This window comes from Pungitius pungitius, chromosome 21 (genome assembly GCF_949316345.1).
Source record: "Pungitius pungitius chromosome 21, fPunPun2.1, whole genome shotgun sequence".
In the NCBI taxonomy this organism is placed as follows: domain Eukaryota; kingdom Metazoa; phylum Chordata; class Actinopteri; order Perciformes; family Gasterosteidae; genus Pungitius; species Pungitius pungitius.
In genome coordinates, this window is record NC_084920.1 from 7,032,659 (window position 1) to 7,055,189 (window position 22,531).

The window sequence follows — 22,531 nt, forward strand, 5'->3', positions numbered from 1 at the left end:
ATGAATTGCTATGAAACTATTAAATATTCATGTCCCGCTTAAAGATAAATTGTAATAACTTTGATGAATTAATTTTATCCAGGTCCACCATGTGGTCGAAATTTCAGTTTGTCCAATACTTTCGATTCTTACCAAACATGCCAAAAGAAACCCATCAACTTCAGCTGTACTTTGTGTATAAATAGTATTAGTAAATGTTTGCACATCGAAAATATATAAACATATATTTGTACGTCGGCAGGTTGATATTATGGTGGCTTTCAGGTGGTTGTTTGGTCTGAAATGAACACTACCGTATTGTCTCTCAAATTACTAGAATAAAACGTATTGTTTGTTCAAAGGGTAGAAAGAAAATCAATGCTTTTGGAAATTAACAATACTGTAACTGAACAGTTCATGTTCATTGTAAATACATTGTGTATTAGGATTTTTCTTAATTATTAATTTTTGTGAACAAATATATTTGCTTTCTTGGTGTTAAATACCACTTTTACGTCTGTATGCTAAATTCATGTACAACCAAGTTTGACATCGAAAATATAAAACATCATTAATCAACACATTTATATTTCATTCAACTGTTTTAATTTAACTGTGAACTATGTTTCCATGAAAACCATCCAGCACAACCATCCACAACCCATCCTTTAGTACATTAAATTATATGTAAAAAGAAAAAAAACCTTCCTGATTTCAAACTCGGGAACGCGCGCTGTCAATTAACTCCCGGGGACGCGCGCCACTGTTGGTCCTCCTCTTCCGCCCGCGGGAAGCCCCCCCCCCGTCCTCCCCTTCCCCCTCACCCTCCTCCGTGGCTCCTGCTGCCTTTTAAGTGAAACACAGTTTGCCATTCCCCACTCGGCCAGAGGACGGAACACGGTGAGGACTGTGTCGCTCATTATACCGTCGCCGTCACCACCAGTGCCCTTGTGGTTTAGTTTGCCTCTTCATTAGTTCATTTGGAGGGTTATCTACGTTAGTTTCAGTCATGTATCGGTATTTTGGGGAGCTGCTGAGCCGCTCCGCGGGCAGTGCCCTGGCCTCGAATTGCGTTGACTCCGCTCTCCCGGTGTCCTCGTCCCTGATGCGGGTCCGTCGCTACGCAGACGCAGCGGAGAAGCCGGACGATCCCAACTTCTTCCGGATGGTCGAGGGCTTCTTCGACCGCGGCGCCAGCATCGTTGAGGACAAGCTGATTGAGGACCTGCGGACCAGGGAGACCCCCGAGCAGAAGAGGAGCCGTGTGCGTGGCATCCTTCGCATCATCAAGCCCTGCAATCACGTGCTGAGCGTGTCTTTCCCCATCAAGAGGGACAACGGAGAGTGGGAGGTGGTGGAGGGGTACCGCGCCCAGCACAGCCAGCACAGAACACCCTGCAAAGGCGGTAAGAATTTAGCCCAAACGCCCCCCCCCCGGGTTAGCTAGCGTTAGCTTTAGCCAGCTACTTAGCCGTTAGCCCTTCAACTACAAGGAAGCCGCTGTCATCAGCAGCTATTGATCCCGATAACCGTATACACACTGCTTTACTGCTTTATCCGTGGCTCACTATGCACTCAGCCACACCCGTGTTTCTTAAACGACCACAAGTTAATAGTTGTAAACCTTCTGTTTACTGTAGTCCGCCTGTTGCGCACTTCTCATACTTTTTGTGCAGTTTACACCTTCCACCTACTTACACCGTGTGTGTGTGTGTGTTGGCATGACCGAAACACACCCACTATGTTCCTCACTCATTCAATGACACATTCTAAAGCTCATTGTTAAGTGTGTGTCTTAACCTTGGGCAGAGGAGGGTATGCAGCATGACTGTTGCATCATGGTTCAAAGCTGAGGCATTATGGGTTACTGCTGCTGTGCACTCTGGGAGTTTTGAGGGATATGAGATGTATAGGAGGTCAGAAGGCCTGAGGACTTGGCAGGGGGCAGTTTTGTTTCCAGGCGCTCCTATTTGTTAGCTGTGTGCCAGGGAGGAGGAGGCCCTCTCTGGAGAGACCAGTTACAGACATGCTTGAATGGTGTGCTGCCGATATTACCTTGGTATTCACCCCCTGTGACGCCCTTCCATTGTACCTGCTCATATTTCTGTTGAAGACCGAGCATGTAAACTTCTTAAGAGTGTCTATTATGGAACATCTAAGATGCTTTTAACTTTTAGATTCTTCCATCAAACCACTTAGCTGGCTGTACAGGCTGCAGATTTAAACCATTATCAAAGAACGACAAAATGGTGTTCCTCTAGTATTTGTATATACCTTTCTCTGTTTCATCTAATCCAGATCGAAGTCACAGGGTCTCATAACACACCAATGTTAATTCTTTATCCATTTTTTTAAAACTGTGGACTGTTACCATTATTTGTTGTATTGGCCCAGCAAACAAGTCTGATTGGCCAACCTTCTAGATTACACTGCTCAACTGGGAGTAAGATCAGTTATTTTTAATTTTTTTCTATGAGTTTAATCATTAATGTAGCGCATAGACCCCTGCCTGTGTTCAAATCAAAGTGCAAAGGCTGATACGTGTGTGTTTGTGTGCACGCGCTTGTGCAACTCCCTTTCGGAGCGACAGCTGCATTTGACCGAACCCTGTCTACAGAATGAACGTCATAACTCTGGGATATCATGCAGCGCTGGGAGAGACATATACATATTGTCATATTTGATTGAAGTTTGTTTTTTTTCTGCTAAGTTGTCACTCCTTTCTGCTCTCCGTGCAGAAGTTGGTGTCACTTAGTGTCAATCTTTTGTACAGTGTACACTTAAAGTGACAAAAATAGTAGATGAAATGCCTCTAGCTAAGCTAATGGTATGAATAATATTCTGCAAGAGGTTAATACTTTTGCAAGGAAACATCAGGCAAAAAGTGCTAACGACTTTAAATAGTAAAAGCACACGCCCCAAATGTTTTAAAAGGTTCTATATACATGGCTGGTTATTTTAGGCCCAAGAGCCTCTGAAGCAGTTTGCTCTGTGTCCCTTCAGGCCTGTCCGTTGAAGTTTAACTACCCAGCCTGCTGCAGGAACTTCAGAATTTCAGTGGAGGTTTCTGTCTATTTCCAAAAAATCTGTCCGCCATTACAGAGGAATGTGTTTACCGACATGTTTAGTTGCTCTGCTGAGCAGTTGGCTGGGTGGATACATGAATGGTTGGATGGGGGATGGGTATATATGTAGTTTAGACTTTTCTTTCTTATAATTTGATCGGAGCGGTCCACAGTCTTGTATTGGGCCCGAGGTAGCTCAGCTGATCCTCAGATGAAAGGGAAGGGGGGGCTACAGCAGCCCTATTAAAGATTTGTTATTGATTCTTTTGCCCCCCCCCTCTCAGAACTCTTTGTTACCCCTCAGCTTTGTACGGTTTGCCCTTGGCTTTCTCTGCAGAAGCAAACTGGATGAGCTATATTGGGTACTGCAGGACAAACTTGCACACACGCACTATGCCAATAAGATGAAGTAGTGGTACTTGGGCGCCCTGGCTGTATGGTCTCATGTAACGCCGCAGAGAGGCTGGCCCACACTTGTTGCCACGACTACAGTAGTAAACACCTCACAACAGGAGGAGTCACAAAGGGGAGCTGGGATTGGTTCTTGAGGTTTCCACCCGCTCAATGCTGCTACCATGACTGCCAGGCACAATCTGTGATCTCTGACCCGGTCATGTGATCTTGCGTTTGTAGAAAACACGCTGCAATTACTGGTCCAGAATAGTAGTCTCTGCTATTTATTTACCATTTCGGTTGTTGAGCTGCATTTGTGATGATGCCCACATGTTGCAATCGAAACACTGTATACAAGGCACTGTAAAATACCTTTTTTTTTAAATGCATCCATATCACATATAGTGTATTTAGCTGTGACAGTGTTAACTTCCCTCTGTGTGATTCCTTTAGGTATCCGTTACAGTATGGATGTGTCCGTGGACGAGGTCAAAGCCTTGGCCTCTCTGATGACCTACAAGTGTGCTGTTGTTGGTAAGTACTGGTCTTCCACAAAGGCTCCTGCTGGTTTTCCCCAGGTCTTCATAAACATACTTTTTGTCTGGCTATTTACCAAACTTTCAAATGTAATGTTTCAAAGCTTAAACTTTGACAATGTTCTTTCATTGTGAATCAAAACATAAATCAAAAATATTGTATTCAAACATTTACAAATTAAAGCGTGTGTGTGTGTGTGTGTGTGTGTGCGCTCTTTTTTTAAAGTGCTTATTATCTTCCAGATGTGCCATTTGGGGGAGCTAAAGCTGGAGTCAAGATCAACACCAAGAATTACTCTGTAAGCTTTATGTCAATCCCAATCCCCCACCTCACAAGTAGAGATAGTCACACGTTTCACTGTGTGGTATAGGAAAAGCAACAAAGCATGGGTGATGATTTAATCACACTGGAATGTATTGATCAAATATTTTCATTTTCAACTTTTCTATAATTGAAGATAAATACTTAGGTTGAGATTGGAGAGAGAACAGAACATGAAATGTCTGTTTATTGTTTCTTTGTATTTAATTTGACTTTCAAGGCTGCAGAAACTATTGCCAGTTTTTTAAAATATCTAATGGAAACTAGTGGTTTATGTGGACGAGACCCTGTTTGGATTGCTGTTAGTAATTTTTCTTTTCTTTGTTCTCTTCCCTGAATGTCTCAAACTGTAACTAATGTTTTCTTTACTTAACCGTATGTTGCAGGATAATGAGCTGGAAAAGATTACCAGGAGATTCACCATCGAGCTGGCCAAGAAGGGGTTTATTGGTAAGTTACCTTGTTTGTTTAAATGGATAACTTAAGTTATTCCAAATGTACATCTGTAGTACTGTAAGTATACGTTTTGACTCCGCTTGACATTCTGTTCGGGGTGGAGTTGGTTATTTGACTCTGTTGGCAGCGGCTTCGGGGGGGGGGGGATGTTTCCACCCAGAGAAGAAAACATTTCCTGTCATCCAGCGCTGTTTATTCAGGAAGGGGTAGCTTAGGGTGCGCTTGTGTAAACTGGAAAGGTAGTCAATAATTATGGTAAAAAGAAGTTCAACTTGAACCTGCTATTTACAAATGGGGAGATGGCAATAATAAGCATAATGCAATATGATATATTCTGATGGTCTTAAGTTATTCAGCCATAACCTGCTTAACCAGTGTATGTTTAACGGTGCCTTCATGAATGTTAATCTTTATTCTGTTCAGTCACACTAAGAGGAATAACCACATCTGTTTCATGCTTTGCACACATCACTGGCCTGCTATGTCAGAATGAGTGCAACATGGTCGAACTGCCTCAATTGAGAAAGCCCTCCTTCTCTCAGTAATCTCATCTCTCTGCATGCTTCAAAATGTTTAATACGTACATTAGGTCTGCGTATGTATACAATGTGCATTTTTTTTTGTTCTTGCTTTGTGACTGCCGTGCTTGGTAAACACTCCCTCTCCCCCCCCCGTTTGCCTTCACCAGGACCTGGCATCGACGTCCCAGCTCCAGACATGAGCACAGGAGAAAGGGAAATGTCCTGGATCGCAGACACGTACGCCAACACCATTGCGCACACTGTGAGTTCTTAGGCCTACACAACAAATCTGTAGGACTTGCCTAATTTTGAAATGGGCCAAAGCAAAGAGTGAGTCACAGAGTGAGTCACATGGAAAGCACGAGCAGTGGTTTCCTGCCTCTCCCTTTCCAGAAGACCACTAAGACGGTCTTCCTCTTTTAAGAAAAGCTTTGCAAACTAAGGTCTCTGTTAATCAGTCAATAGCTCTCCTATCAAAACCTGTCAAACAGGAAAAAGTAGAGAAAAGCCAGCTAGTGTTTAAGGTAGATTTGATCAATAGATTAAATGAAAATGACTAATTATTACATGTAGCATCCATTTTGTTTTTGTCACAAAACTAAATGGCAGTCGTAACCTCCCAGAGCCGAAGGAGACGTCTACGAATGTCTTGTATCGTTCCTGTGTCGAGTGTTCTTCTGCAATTTTGGTGAATCACAATCAAAAACTGGGATCGCCACAAACACTCCGCACACTCTATATACCTGCATTATTTAAAATGTAAACTACTGCAAACCTTGTAATCCGTCCTAGTCAATACCCAACCCAAAGCTTCCTACCACAAACACACCTGAACTGCATTTTGTGTCTACTAGTCCTTTCTAAAGAACTACTAGACACCATGACACAAGTCATGTGCCCTCTGTTCGACACATCTGGAATGGCTTTGTAGTGGGAGACATTTCTGCTCTAGGTGTCTGAGGGCAGAGAATTATGGGTAGAGAGTAGTGGTGACTTGGTCTGCAAGACAATGTGGCACTTCACCACTTAGGATGCTAGTCTCTTAACATTTTGTTTCCACAATTTTGCTGTAAAAAAAGCCACAATTATGCTGGCTTAGCTTTTTTTTACACTCGCGTGTAACACAACTGTGCATGTGTGTGGCCTCAACAACAGTCCCTTTTTTCTGTTTGGTTAGAGTAGAAAGACTTGTGTTGAGAAAAAAAAATCTCCTGTTAACCTGTGATTTAGCTGACGCTTTTATCCAAAGCGACTTGCAATAAGTGCATTTCAACCATTGGGATACAAACCCAGAAGAACAAGAAATGCAATTTCATCAAATAAACCAATCTACAACTTGCTATAGATAAGAGCCATTATCCTCCTCGTCAACAACGTGGTCTGATGTTCTGTGTGCGTTGGCAGGACATCAACGCCCACGCATGTGTGACAGGAAAGCCCATCAGCCAGGGAGGAATCCACGGACGAATCTCAGCCACCGGACGGGGAGTTTTCCACGGCATCGAGAACTTCATCAACGAGGCGTCCTACATGAGCATGTTGGGCCTGACCCCCGGCTTCCAGGACAAGACCTTTGTCATCCAGGTACGTGCACACGTGCACGTTTGATTTGAAGAAGACACCTTTTCACGACTGGAGAGCAGAGAACCTAAATGTGCTGCAGATTTTGCAGCACAGATACTCAAAGGATTTAAGTTTTCATTTGAAATGGTGACTAAGGGTTAGAGCTTCAATCAGATTCATGCCATCTGCTTTAGCCCGGCCCTGATCTTCTGTTACCGAACGGACGGGCGGCAGTGAACTAAAGATTAGGTTCATGCCTTGAGATAAAACCAGATGCAGAAAATGTGTTGTCGCATGCCAAAATTGAGTGCGGTGCCAATGAACTGCACAGGAAATGCTGGGATATACACTCACCGGCCACTTTATTAGTTACCCCATGCTAGTAACGGGTTGGACCCCCTTTTGCCTTCAGAACTGCCTCAATTCTTCGTGGCATAGATTCAACAAGGTGCTGGAAGCATTCCTCAGGGAGTTTGGTCCATATTGACATGATGGCATCACACAGTTGCCGCAGATTTGTCGGCTGCACATCCATGATGCGAATCTCCCGTTCCACCACATCCCAAAGATGCTCTATTGGATTGAGATCTGGTGATTGTGGAGGCCATTTGAGTACAGCGAACTCATTGTCATGTTCAAGAAACCAGTCTGAGATGATTCCAGCTTTATGACATGGCGCTTTATCCTGCTGAAAGTAGCCATCAGAAGTTGGGTACATTGTGGTCATAAAGGGATGGACATGGTCAGCAACAATACTCAGGTAGGCTGTGGCGTTGCAACGATGCTCAATTGGTACCAAGGGGCCCAAAGAGTGCCAAGAAAATATTCCCCACACCATGACACCACCACCACCAGCCTGAACCGTTGATACAAGGCAGGATGGATCCATGCTTTCATGTTGTAGACGCCAAATTCTGACCCTACCATCCGAATGTCGCAGCAGAAATCGAGACTCATCAGACCAGGCAACGTTTTTCCAATCTTCTATTGTCCAATTTCGATGAGCTTGTGCAAATTGTAGCCTCAGTTTCCTGTTCTTAGCTGAAAGGAGTGGCACCCGGTGTGGTCTTCTGCTGCTGTAGCCCATCTGCCTCAAAGTTCGACGTACTGTGCGTTCAGAGATGCTCTTATGCCCACCTTGGTTGTAACGGGTGGTTATTTGAGTCACTGTTGCCCTTCTATCAGCTCGAACCAGTCTGGCCATTCTCCTCTGACCTCTGGCATCAACAAGGCATTTCCGCCCACAGAACTGCCGCTCACTGGATGTTTTTTCTTTTTTGGACCATTCTCTGTAAACCCTAGAGATGGTTGTGCGTGAAAATCCCAGTAGATTAGCAGTTTCTGAAATACTCAGACCAGCCCTTCTGGCACCAACAATCATGCCACGTTCAAAGTCACTCAAATCACCTTTCTTCCCCATACTGATGCTCGGTTTGAACTGCAGGAGATTGTCTTGACAATGTCTACATGCCTAAATGCACTGAGTTGCAGCCATGTGATTGGCTGCTTAGAAATTAAGTGTTAACGAGCAGTTGGACAGGTGTACCTAATAAAGTGGCCGGTGAGTGTATATATATATACTAAATTAACAAATATGTATGAATACAGGACTTGGCATACTGGACATTCAACTACCTGCATTGCATCTTTTCAGATTATGTGAGGCAGACTGTTAAAATGGTTAGCGATTGTACAAAAAATAAAAAATGCGGTACTGCTAAGAATAGGCTTTTGAGCTCACATATTATGTTATATATATATATAAAATCCTTAATCCTACAGGGAAATGTTAAATTTAGTGGTGGAAGTAACTGTGATTAATGGTTTTTATTAATGATACGTCATAGGTTGTATACAGGCAACAGAATAACTAGTTCCAGGCGGCATACCTTCTCTTCATCAGGGCCCATTTCCTGTTAATCAAGCTGTAGAGGTTATAACCTAACCGACCACATGGTGGCCCCAGTGTTAGGAATTGAATCATAGTTAATCATGTTTACTGCTGATAATGGCTTTTTTCTTTTTTTTAAGTTGTGAAAATGTTATTATTTCATTATTTTTTGTAACTTCACAGGGCTTTGGTAATGTGGGTCTCCATTCCATGAGGTACCTGCACAGGTTTGGGGCAAAGTGTGTAGGGATCGGTGAGATTGATGGAGCCATTTACAACGCAGAGGGCATCGACCCCAAACAGCTGGAGGACTACAAACTGGTAGGAGTTTGTAGTCTTTTTCTTTTTTTTAAATCCCAAACTGTTCTTTTAAAAAAAAAAAAAACAGAATTCGCTGTAACCTTTTTTTTTTTTCTTTCTTCAAACGTATGTGTTTCTTCCCTTTCTGTAGCAACACGGCACCATTGTGGGCTTCCCAGGAGCCAAACCCTACGAAGGGAACATCCTGGAGGCAGACTGCCACATCCTCATCCCCGCTGCCGGAGAAAAGCAGCTCACGCGTGTCAACGCCCCCAGGATCAAGGCCAAGGTAAAAACTCACTTTGATTTAAACCCAGGTGCTTTAAGTTGTTACTTTACTCCACATGAAGTGTGACGCATGTTATTATCTATTTTTTTCAGATCATTGCTGAAGGTGCCAATGGACCCACCACTCCAGATGCTGACAAGATCTTCTTGGAGAACAACGTCATGGTTATTCCTGTGAGCGCAAGCAAAGCATGCACACAGGAACGCAAACTACAACATTAGAAACACATTCTAATATAGATAGAACGAGCAATAAACTCGTTTCTGAAATGTCAAAACAAACTAGAGATTTGAATTTAAAAAATCTTTAGAACATTTTTACGAAACTGCACTCGGCTTTAAAGTAACGACTTCATCCAATTCTGAGTGGAAATTTCTACATGACTACTATCGACATTCAATTCAATTCAATTCATTTTATTTTGTATAGCCCAAAATCGCAAATTACAAATTTGCCTCAGAGGGCTTTACAGTCTGTACACATGCAACATCCTCTGTCCCGAAACCCTCACATCGGCACAGGAAAAACTCCCCAAAATATGAAAAAACCCTTCAATGGGGAAAAAAAGGGAAGAAACCTTAGGGAGAACGTCAGAGGAGGGATCCCTCTCCCGGGATGGACAGACTGCAATGGATGTCATGTGTACAGAATCAACAATGTAAAAGATGTACAATACATTCAATTTCTCTAACAGAAATGATACAAGTAATTGCAAGTAGCAGAACAGGTGTACGGCAGGAACACTGCAGGGACAACCACCATCAGAAAGAACCACCATCCACAGAGGCTTCTGTGGGGGGGGGGAGCAGAAATATGTTGGTTAATGATGACAGTAATATGAATCATATTTAAAGTAATGATGATGGCAGCAGCAGGTGTCAGCAGAGCCATGCCAGGAGTCAGAACCGGGGTCGGCACGAAACTATGATCCACGAAGACCTGCTAGGCGAGAAAGCACAAAAAACTCCCGGAAAGAAGCTTAATTAGTGATGTACATTAATAAAACATGGATGATTGTGGAAGGAGAGAGTGAGAGACAGAGGCTCGGTGTGTCCTAAGAAGTCCCCCGGCAGTCTAAGCCTAGAGCAGCTTAACTAAGGGCTGGTCCAGGCTAACCTGAGCCAGCCCTAACTATAAGCAATATCAAAGAGGAACGTTTTAAGCTTTATCTTAAATGAACTGACCGAGTCTGCCCCCCGGACTGAAAGTGGAAGCTGGTTCCACAAAAGAGGAGCTTGATAACTGAAGGCTCTGGCCCCCATCCTACTTTTTAAAACTCTAGGACATCAATTGATTATTCTGAATACAAAGTAATGTCCACTGTTATCCTGCCTTTATTATGTAAGCAACATATTTATTATGTTTTATAATACAGAATATATATTTGTATTTGATTACTGATCAAACCTTTGTTTATTTATCATTTTTCAAATGAAATCTTAAAACAAACAATACAAGAGAAATTGTAAGAAAATATTTCAACACAGGAGTGAAGATCATTGGATGACTTTGATGTTTCGTCCTGCAGGACATGTACCTGAACGCCGGCGGTGTGACAGTGTCTTATTTTGAGTGGCTGAAGAATCTCAACCATGTCAGCTACGGACGACTGACATTCAAATATGAGAGGGACTCAAACTACCACCTTCTCAGTGAGTACAATACAACTTCCTCTAACAATCACACTCTCTTGTCATTCTAGAGACACAATTCCAAATATATAAACACCAGAAAGAGGAAATTACAAACGTATTACAAATATGTAATTGAACACCCCAGTTACCTATTCATGAAGTTAAATTGTATTCAAATGGTTAAACTACCACCTGCTCAGTGAGTACAATACAACTTCCTCTAACAATCACACTCCCATGAACGTGTTTTTCTGGTGCTTTTCGGGACCAATATACCAGAAAGAGAAAATTGCATATTACAAATATGTAATTAATTTAACATCCCAGTTACCTATTCATGGAACTAAATGATAGGATAAAGCATTAATTGTAAGTTGGTGGTAATCATCCATTTTTAGAATTTGTATGTGTCCTCTGGCTGAGTGTCCTCTTACTCCGTATCCTCTGGCTGATCAGGACAGAGCTCTCCATTAATTTGTAATGCTGCAATCCCTTCGACTGCGTGTAAGCACTCGCACTTCTGAGCGCATTCTTCTGAAGTCTTCTTCAAACCTGACTATGAGGTCTCCGCCAGATACCAGAAAGATGAATGTTTTGTTTTCATCCGCCTTTCTAGTGTCTCACTGTACTGTAAATTTCCGTGCAGAGTTCTTGAGTCTGTTCCTTTTCAGTTCTGAATACTTTGCCTTTTACTTTCAGCCATTTGGCGCCATTGTCGCTGCAGAAAACCAAGCTTGTTCTTGCATGTTTTCTAGTTTCATGATAATAGAGCCGCTCTTTATTGCCATACAATTCAGTTTTTCTAAACCTCTTTTGGGGTTTAGTGTTTTAACGTTGGCACGATATTCAAATCTATGAGCAGGCATCTATATTTGAGAGAAAAATGGAAACTTTATTAGGGCTTGAGCCTCCTTCTTCTTCTTCTTCTTCGGGGGATGAAAAAAGTGCTCTCTAGCGCCCCCCATAAGCGATTCCTATGGGGACATTTTTTCCCACTTTAACCGTTCGACTTGATCCTTTGCACACAGGTGCTCTTGGATGTGCTCTACAAAAAAGTCAATTATGATATGCAAATGCGCCTGGCGTTTTTTTCCACCATTTTGAACTCCTCCCAGACGCTTGGTCCGATTCTTACAAAATCTTCGGCAAAATGATCATTGGCTCAATGCCATCAAAAGTTATGGACCAATGAAGTTTGTAAGTTGATCCTGACAACCGTGGGGTCAAAATTTATTAAAATCAAGAGTTTTCATAAAACTACCTGAGCGTGATCTTGCGTCCAGTTTGGACAATATTTGACGAAATGTGAAATGTTATAACTCCAAGGAACATTGATATTTCTGGCTAGAAATGTTTATTCATGATGCTTGTGTAGGCCTACAAGTATTGCCATGCAGTGATTTACAAAAAAGTATAGCGCCACCTATTGGCTTAGGTCAATGCAATTTTTCTACAGAAAGATGTCCATCTCCTAGCCCTTTAATCTGATCCACTTCAAATCTGTGAATATAAGCCTTAAAACTGTGACAGGTCACAGTGAATATTGGGAGTTTTTGACAAACTATGTTGCCGTGACGACACCATATTCGCATAAAAGTTCAAGCACATCTTCTGAGCCTTGGCAAACTCAAACTCTTGAAAAGCTCTGAGGGTCCTGGGTGATGACCTTTACAGAGCTGATGTGGATTTTTGGATCAAATGTGAACAATTGCCTCCATAGCGCCCCCTGGAAGTTTTTGATGAAGCAGCGCCGGCACCCTGTTTGACCTACAAGTATGGTGATTTTTTAACAAATGTATTACAGGGAGACTTAAAGTCTCTCAGGATTATGCTCTAAAACAAACAGGAAGTCAGTTATAATTTTTTTAGTGTGAATATTCCCTGTATTTTTGCAAGAGAGCGACCAATCCTATTTGAGTGACGTTTTGATTTCAACATCTTATCTAAACAGATGGCTCTTCTCTTCTGCTAAGCTGTTGCCCTCTCACGACGGAGACACAGGTTCAATTCCTGGCACAGAGATACTATTTATTTTTTTCTTCTCTTTTTTTACGCGTGTCTGGCTGATATAACAGAGGGATTCAGTTTACTCTCCTTGGTGAGGTTATTGACTTTAATGTTTACACTTTACAGCAGGGGTGTCAAAATCATTTCAGGAATGAATGAATAATGCTAATAGCTGCAAAAAATAGTCCCCACAGATCGCATTCTCTGACGGAATGGAGACATTTCATTTACTTTTTGCAGGTCTTTTGCGCTCGTCAATAGCCTAGTGTTGGTGGATTCAGTTTATGAAACCACAGACTCAGGTTTGAATACCAGCCCCAAGAGTGATTTATTTAGTCTCTTTTTGAATGCGTGTCCGGCTGACCGCTGCCCCCCTGACAAGCAAGGAGAGGCGAAGGCCCGTTCATCGCTGCTTGCAGCTTTAATTAAAATTAAAATAGTACTGCTAAATGCCACAACGTGTTAGACTTGATTTGATGTCATACATTCTGTTTCTTTTGCATTGCGATGCTCTGGATTTCTCAGTGGGATGAGGGAAACTCTGGCTCTGCAGCTGCTTCTTAGAGGGACAAGTTGAAAACTTTTAATTCTTCTTTCTCTGCAGCACATGTGGTTACTGAAAGGAGTGTTTTATACTAACTAAACCTAAATTCTTTTTTTCAATCCTTTCCTGGTTGGATGTTTTTCTCCATTGTTTAGACACATTTTCTTAAAGCATGCCTCATACTCCCAAAACTCTACACACAAATAAAAAAAAACACACACACACACAATGGGCAAAACCCCTCAATACTGCAAAATTAAACTTTACATTCAAAATAATGTAATTTCTTCTCAAAATGGTATTTTGTTTTCAAATGACAAACACAAACCATCAAATGAATAGACTTTTATAAGAACCAGTTCAACACTGATGTGCTCAATGTAAAACACTGATGAATGGAAAACAATTCTCCATTCATCATAATGACTTTGACCTTTTTTTTGTTCAGTGTTACACTTACAACACATGTATGTACTGTCTGTAGTAAAATATTTTAGAATATTGTTTTTGTACTCTGAACACACAAATACATGATAACAAATATATTTTATTTTCCCCACGAAAACAATGCACACAGCGTACTTCCCAACCAACACAACGTTGCACATACAGTGGTCTACATACAAAACAGAAGAATTTACTGTATACAGTTACAGTAAAAATCTATGCTGCATCCTGTCTTCTGTTCCACAGAACCTCATCCACATCACAAGCAATGTTTTCCCTGGCCAAGCAGAGGGGGAAATATCGCTCAGCATGTCGAATCCAGCCATGAAAAGCATCAACTGCTTTATCTCCACATGCATCTTCCATAGCTTGGAGAAGGGTTATATGCGTTTGTGGATTTCGGTCAAACACTTTCCATCTCCAGGCAGAAAAGAATTCCTCCATAGCTTTGGTCAACCAAAGTGGCTCAGATCTCATCAGAGTTTACGGTCCTTGGCCATCCTTGTCCTCCTCCTCTTACTCTCACTCCTCTGGCTCTGTTTCTAATGTTGTCGTCCATTGCTCCAAAACAGAAGAGCTCACCTGTTGCCCTTTTATGCAAAAGCTCTGATTCCTAATTGTAACACTGTGTGACAGGTGTTTTCCCATGTGACGAGTCAGTGTGCATAGTAGGGCAATTGACTTTAGAATTTTGAATGACAGTGTTTTTCTTGTGAAAACAACATTTTCTTCATAAAAATTGTGCAGAGAATTGTGTGTAGTGTTTTGAAAAAAGTGTGTTTTAGAACTGCAATTTGAGTGTAAAGCAAGAATTGTGCTTGTAGTATAGCAGAATTGGTTCAGGGAGTTGGTGCATGAGTTACATGAGTTGTTGTGGTCATTGTGTGTCAAGTACCAGTATTTGTGTGTAAACAATCGAGAAAAAATTGCTGACAGAATGCTCATGTCTTGTTAGATGAAAGATTTTATTTTTTATTTACAATATTTCAAGATAAGACAAACTCAAAAGGATGATTTCTTACTGGATCTGCGGCGTCAGTGATGTTCAGTGTAAATTCAGGCTGTGGGTTGATGTGAAGTCTCTGTCCAAGAAAGATCTTGTCGGCAACTTCTTTCCATCTTTATTTATACTCTCTTTGTTCACATAGCGCCAATCAGACAGCAGAATATTTTGTGTTTGTGTGGGGAAAAATCCGATGGGTGTGTCCTCACCAGAGCTTAATGTTCCGATGTTTTTGTTACTTCTCTCAAGAATGCAGATGCAAATATCTTTACATTTTGTTTACATGCCTTGTCCCTACAATTCAGAAGTAGAAACTTAATATCTTCTTTTTTCTTTTTCTAGTGTCTGTGCAGGAAAGTTTAGAGAGGAAGTTTGGTAAGCAGGGTGGGCCCATACCTGTCGTACCAACCGCTGACTTCCAGGCCAGAGTTGCTGTAAGTAACATTAGCTATCGCACTAAAATTAAATTATGATTCTTCTTGCTGAATAGTTTGGCAGTTTGACTTGAAAGATATTATGCTTGCGCTCTGAAACTGAGGAAAAGTTCTCATCCACTCCGGTCAGAGAGAGAGAGAGAGATATATATATATATATATATATATATATATATATATAAATTCCTGAAGGGAATAACTAACTCTCTGTATCGACACCGTAAGTTTATTCAAACCCATCTTGCTTTCACATTTAATCAGCTTTATGTAGCGTACTGCTTAATATTTTGTGGAAATAAAAACTTTACGCCTTTAGCTCCACTTGATACCTCCGTATTATGTCACCATGCGCTGCTTTTTTTTTTTTTTTTTTACCCTTAAAGCTACGTTACACTGGAAATGCTGAACACGTTTAGAGATCTGTCTGGATGAACGGAGACCATAGAACACTTTTATCCAGCATGAGAGGACATTCCTACACTCAAAGGCTGTAGGAGTGTCTCAAACATTCTTTCATGATCACCACTGATGCAGTGGCTCCTGCCCACCTGGAATACACACGCCTAACATAAGAATGATGCAACAAAGGGCTTGCACAACTTTTGTACATACACTGAATAATATTTCCGTCAGATGCCAATGCGCCATCAAAAACAATCACAAATACCCTCAGCTACTTTCATTACCAGAGGCACGTTGTGTAAACTATTTATTTAATCAACTCAGAGAATTGAATTTACAAAACACAAAGTTCTTAATGTTAAATGCAACTCTGCCAATATTTGCTATTCATCATTATGTTATTAATTATATAAACATTGTTTGCAGGGTGCCTCTGAGAAGGATATTGTTCACTCTGGTTTGGCCTACACCATGGAGAGGTCTGCCCGGGTAAGTGATCGTACATGTTGGTAGTGAGCAACAACCATATTATCTAATACAACACACTCCGAAGAAACACAGCTTACACTTGTGTTCGCATGTTGCAATAGGTCTGACTTTTGATTTGAAATGATTTTTTACTTTTCTAAAATTTGGGGTATATAAAAAAAAAAAAAACTGACAAATGTCATTTAAATGCCAAAAAAGGAATGTAGATCATTCACACAAAGGCAACAGCCATCCCTGCCGGAACTAAACGTGGGCCAGCGCTAGTCGGCAACTGCTGCTGCAGTCCTATTGCTTTAAACTCTACTTGGGGGTATTGCACAAAAGTAGAATAAAGAAATCTGGGCTAAGTGATAAAGCGCCGCTTGACTTAGTGTGGCCATCGCGGCTTAATCGGTTGCACGTTTGCAGAGTCGCGCTGAGAAGGAGGAGCTAAGTCGATCCAGGAGCACATATCTCTGATAAGTGCATGTCTACGGCTTTCTTAAGTAGACCACGGTATCGATCACAGATTTACTGATGCAGAAATGGAGAATACGCCGCGCGCAGCATATTTCTCACCCGCTGAGCAGCAACTTAAATGGTTAACCCTAACCCACTAATGAAATGTATGAGGAAGTGAAGCATATCATACGCAAAAATAATATGGCAGCTGTAACTAAACAAAGAGAAAAAACAATCGCGGACCGACTGAATGCGGAAGGATTTAGAAATATCTCCTTACTAGGACTCTGTTTTAATTGCTTTAATATGGTTGTTTCAAAACTGAGCAGAGGGAATTAAACCTCCTCGGGAAATGTATCCAAAAAACAAAGCCTAATTTTAAACCCTCATCCACAATGCGAGGATAGGTTTTACAATCATATACACAAATCTCTATGCTGTGTCTAATTCTAAATATTCTTTCTACAATTAATGTTCATACAGAACAAACATGACTGGACAGCAAAGATCCTGGCAACAAGTCACTATAAAATAGAAAACCATTTTGCAGGCTGGTAAGTGCCTTAACAGAGGATGTTGCATGTGTACGGACGGTGGAAATCCTTTGGTGTAACACATTCTTCTTTAGCCAGGGAAGGTAATGAAGATGTGTGCCAAGGACTTCAGGGCCAAGCACACACTTCGGACGGTACGGCAAATAGTTTCGGCATCTTCCACGGCATATAAAACATGCCGCTTGCAACAAAGCGCAGTGCCACACAGACCATCTGTGGGATAGTGAGAGCTGGCTTCAGACCCAGCAGTCTGCACAAATAACTGATTCCATCTCCAGAAACTCTATACCTCTCATGAAGGTACTCGTCGGGACCTAAAGAGTCTGATCTATCCCGGAACACCCTATCGCATCTTAAAGCGCGTCTTAATATGAGCGCTTCTTCATCCAACACGTCGTTCAGAAGTGGACATCATGGTGCAGGAAGAAACACCGGTGAATGGGACTTTATAAATCGCCCTCATCACAATTTAGTCAGTTTACAAATGTTCACTGCGCAGTTTCGCCCACCAGCCCCCCCCCGCCCCGTCAGTCGGTCAGCCTGGATCGAAATTGAAATGGAAATTCCTCCAGGATAACCTGGATAGCCCAACTTAATCCCATATTCAGGTTTTGTGCAATAGCCCTCTTGTGCTGCTCCCTCCAATGTGTAGACTGGCGTTATTAGAATTGTTCTTTGCGAACATTAAATAAGGTGTTTTCTTTTTCTAGCAAATCATGCGCACCGCAACTAAGTACAACCTGGGCTTGGACCTTCGGACGGCCGCTTACGTCAACGCAATCGAAAAGGTCTTCAAGGTCTACAACGAGGCGGGGCTTACCTTCACATAAATGGCAATGGTGACCCACGGTTCGTCTCCCTCCTGCTATTGATCACTCTTTTCTGCCTCTAAACAACCTTCAGAACATATCACTATTTACCACTGCCCTTTTGGCTTGCTCACACACTGCAAAACATCACCTAGTATTTCTCCTGTGATGCTTCTGTTAAACCAAATCTGCATTTCTGTTTAAAATGTTGCCCTGTTTTACCTGAGGTTATATGGAGAGTAACATCAAATCTCTCCCGCAGCCCATAATCGTTCATGATATTGTTGTATGGCAGCCATGTTCAGAGCGCCCATTTTGTGATCGCTGAACACAGGTGCAACCCTGCTGCTGCGATTTCTTTCAGTTCAATAGCACTAAAGGTGCCTTATTTCAAATTTAACATAGATTAAAAGGGATTTAGGTTTGATTTCTTGTGAATAAAAGGTAAAGTTCTCATTGAGTTAATCATCCAACTCTTCAGTAGCAGTGTGTAGTAATGATGTTGCCACGGTTAAAGAGGATCATACTTTTCCTGCTTTCCCCTTTGCTCAAAATACTAAAAGCTGCTTCTCCCCAAACTCTTCCGCTGGCCATGAAGGAGGAGCAGGGAGTTGTCATGTGCGCCCGTCCTGTGGTAGACCTGTTCTCCGTCTCGTTCGTCCAGTTTTTCAACATTGAAATTATTTTGGAGGAAATTACTTTGTTCATTTTTTTTGAAAAACCAATAAAATGTTCAGAAAACCTGCAGTGGTGCGTCATTTGTTGTGTATAGAATCACTTTTTGTGAAATTTTTCATTTAGTTTGACTTTTCCCACATTTTCTATGTGCTGTTTATTTTGCCATTTTGCCACACTATTACCACTTTTCTCAACATACAGTTGTGTTATGAGCTATGTACTACACCATTAGACTTTTTTGCCGTTTTATGACTTCTTCCCCTTTTTCGACAAGATTTTCCCATGCAAACGCAAATCAGTTGTAAAGTCTCTTGTGACTCAAAGTTGCATTTTCCGTTTATTTCTTGCAAGGAAAAAGGTCTGCAACAGCTATACATCGACAGGCAGTAGCAAGGTTCTTCTTAGTGTTTGAGAGCAACACAGCTATATTTATACATCAACAGGGTTAACACCTTGGTTTTGTTATGCTAAATAGTTTGAGACAGGCAAGGAAGGAAACTCAAGGTGCTTACAACAGATGTTTGATTAGATTTAGGACTATGGCCGATGAAATTCACACCACCTTCCTCTGTGCAGCGGTGTTATGCAAAGACGAATGGGATCAAAGAAGAGGGGTGCTCTGAAATTCTTCTGCTCAGATGGTTCCCACATAACTCGTTTCTTGGAACTTCTGCAGAATTAAAGTTATGATTGGCTTTAGACATTAATCTAATAAAACATTATGGCATCATATTTTGCCATTACAATGCTCTATGACATTTAAAAAGTCGTTTGACAATGTAGCTAACTTAAAGAAATGCAATACTATGAATTAAATACTTTACTGACCTTTTTTACTTTTTTTGGCACACAATACCCCAGGAATCGGGAATAAAAAGATATTGCTATAGGTTACTAAATAAGGGTTTTGGTTAGCTTAAAAATAAGGAATCGTTTAAAAGTAAAAAAATAAAGTGCACCAGCAAACAGAACGTGACAAGTGCATGTGAAGGGAATGACTGGGATGTCAGTCGGTCAGTGAGGAACCCGCCCTCTGTTGATGAGCCCGACTACAGACGGGAAGAAACTTAGTGTGGTGGGAGGTCTTGGTCCTAATGGACCTCAGCCGGATGGAAGGGGCCTAAACAGAACTGCAGGGGGTCCAGGAGTGGGTCTGTGAGGGTTTTCAAGTGGGACAGGACTAACCGTCCAAAGAAATTCATGACTGCAGAGATCGGGACGACAGGCCTGTTTTTATTAAGTCCTGTGATACTAGGACATTGTGGAACATTTTAAAACCCTTTTTCTAAATTCAATTATTTAACTTTTTAAGACTGATTTTCAAACAATTTCAGGCCAAAGTCCCCCAAACTGATGGCGAGATGGAGCAGGGACCCCTACTATATAAATTGTATAAAAATGTGTTTATATTATACTGGGCCTAGTGCCGTGTATAGCTACCCTGTTATCGTGCATTCAATACTAAGCTATTCAAATAATACAGGTTCATATATCCAGATCATATATCCAACATTTTATAGGGTGGCTGCGCTGCTGCCATTTATAAACATGCATTTTGCATACAACACAAAGCTAATAACAGCTTATTAAAATAATTCACAGATTTAGGTTTTTATTTTAACATACATATACAGTAGAAGTTGTCAAAACTGCTGTCATAACTGAACCACACATTCAAAATGGAATAGATTTCAGCCTTGTGCCTTTCAAACACTGCTGATTGCAATTTCAGCTGAAAGTCTAAAGAGGTCTTGTTTTAGACTTGTTAGTGAACACACACACACACACACACACACACACACACATATATATATATATATATATATATAGGTAGAGCTCAGAAAGACTAATTTTGGAAATGGAACAAGGAAGACAGGTTCGTGGAGGGAGAAGGTCACAAGTCCAGAGGACTGCCAGGGATGGATAAGGCACTCCAGGAGGTTCTTCCCCAGGTGCATGGCAAGAGAGAACATTAGATGTGATGTTGATGAAAACCTGTGGCCTGATGCTAGAGAGAGGCAGGATTAGCCCTTCAATTATGTGTTTCTAATTACAGTATGTACTTTTAGTTTCTACCTTTTTTTCTCATTACTTTAATTCCGTAAATTACCATTACCATTGAAGCAAACTGTTTATTTTCATTTTTTTATTTACCTTAAAGAATTGTTATGTTCTAAAAATATGTGAAAGAATGTCACTCTTTTCTTTGAAGAAAATATTACTTTGAAGTCACTGAAACTGTAAAGATGAAAAGTTTATATTTTCTGTATTGGTGTTTGATGCTAATGTTTTTACTCTCAGTGTTTTTCTGAGTGACAGTGTGTGTTATCTGAGTGAGGGTTGTGCATAGTGTTTGGCTGCACTGAGCCTGTTTTGAGCCATGTATTAAGAGTTGTGTTGCTTGGAATGAGTTTTGCAGGTGATGTGAACTGTTTAACTGAGGTGACTGTTGGTAGTGCACATGTGACTCCAGTTGTGCCCACTGTCGTTTAGCATGAGAAAAAAACTAATGAGTGTATGTCTGTAGAATGCCTAAATAATATTATAACAGAAAGCATTAGGGCAGCTTCTGTAGAGTCTATCCCAAAAAGTAAAGAAAAATCAAAAAAATGGTGCCATGGTGGAGCAGTATGTGTAAAGAGGTGGTTAGAAATAGAAACGGGATTTAGCTTAATGAAAAGAACGCATAACTATCAACATATGATACAGTATAAAAAGGCGCAGGCAGTAGTGAAAAAGACAATAAGGCAGGCAAAAATGACATACTGGAGGAAGTTTTGTGATACAGTTGGAAAGACAACCCCAGTAGAAGTGTGGGGGATGATTAGAAAGATGGGAGGGAACAGAAGAGAGTGGAGTTATCCTGTGCTAAAAGCTGGAGAAGAGGTTGCGGTGACTGATATACAGAAAGCCGAGACTTTGGCAAATACATTTGTAAAGATACACAGCAAAAACAATCTGTCTCAGGAAGAAAAACGAACTAGAAAGGAAACGAGAAGTAAAAATAGGGAGGCATTGAGGAAGAAGGAGAATATAGAGGATGAGGTCAATGTACCGTTTTCAATGGGGGAGTTAAAAAGAGCAGTTGCCAAAGCTGGAATGTCTGCCCCGGGTAATGATGAAATATGGAATATTATGGTAAAGCAATTAAGTGGAGAGGGCCTAAATAAGTTACTAACATTATACAATAAGGTGTGGGAGAAAGGTAGTATACCAACAAGGTGGAAGGAGGCTGTGATTGTCCCATTTAGGAAGCCAGGGAAAAACGCAAGTGACCCAGCAAATTATAGACAAGTTTGAAAGATACAAACGCACGTCAAATTGTCTCGCTGTGTACTCCGTTGAACTGTACGCAATTGTAATTGCATTAGAGTGGGTTGCACAACACAAACCTGGCAAAGTTCTTGTTTGCAGTGACTGCCCTTGCTAGTCTGAAGTTGGGTATGTCCAATACTCAACAAGATATGTTGCTTAAAATAATGGACATGTATTCAAAAGCAGTAGGGCGAGGATCTGAAATTACCGGCCCATATAGCTGTCCGAGGAAACAAAAAGGTGGATTAACTAACCAAAAAAGCACTAAAGGAAAACCAAGTACAAATAGATATTAAACTGTCTAAAGCAGAAGGAAAGGGTATCGTCAGAAAAAATATCAGCAGAGTATGGCAACAACAATGGGACCAAGAGACGAGGGGGAGACACTTGCAATTGCATGCAATTCAGAACCGATTGAGCGGGGTAATATTCAGGCAACAAGAAGGATGCAAGCCGCCG

At 41.3% G+C, this 22,531-nt stretch overlaps 1 protein-coding gene across 1 annotated transcript; it reads left to right on the forward strand.

The window, feature by feature from the left end:
• The first annotated feature begins 840 nt into the window (after positions 1 to 840).
• On the forward strand, positions 841 to 18,826 carry glud1b (glutamate dehydrogenase 1b). Its single transcript, XM_037463497.2, has 13 exons — positions 841 to 1,385; positions 3,891 to 3,971; positions 4,217 to 4,272; positions 4,682 to 4,745; positions 5,440 to 5,534; positions 6,677 to 6,856; positions 8,910 to 9,047; positions 9,178 to 9,315; positions 9,408 to 9,488; positions 10,844 to 10,967; positions 15,293 to 15,384; positions 16,213 to 16,275; positions 17,981 to 18,826. Exons 1-13 carry the CDS (start codon positions 989 to 991, stop codon positions 18,098 to 18,100), a joined length of 1,629 nt encoding a protein of 542 aa, XP_037319394.1. The 5' UTR covers positions 841 to 988; the 3' UTR covers positions 18,101 to 18,826.
• Positions 18,827 to 22,531: the final 3,705 nt, after the last annotated feature.

Coding starts and splice junctions, on each gene's coding strand:
- glud1b (XM_037463497.2), top strand. CDS start 989: ATGTATCGGTATTTTGGGGAGCTGCTGAGCCGCTCCGCGGGCAGTGCC. Junction 4,273..4,681: donor TCAACACCAAGAATTACTCT/GTAAGCTTTATG, acceptor CGTATGTTGCAG/GATAATGAGCTGGAAAAGAT. Junction 10,968..15,292: donor CTCAAACTACCACCTTCTCA/GTGAGTACAATA, acceptor TTCTTTTTCTAG/TGTCTGTGCAGGAAAGTTTA.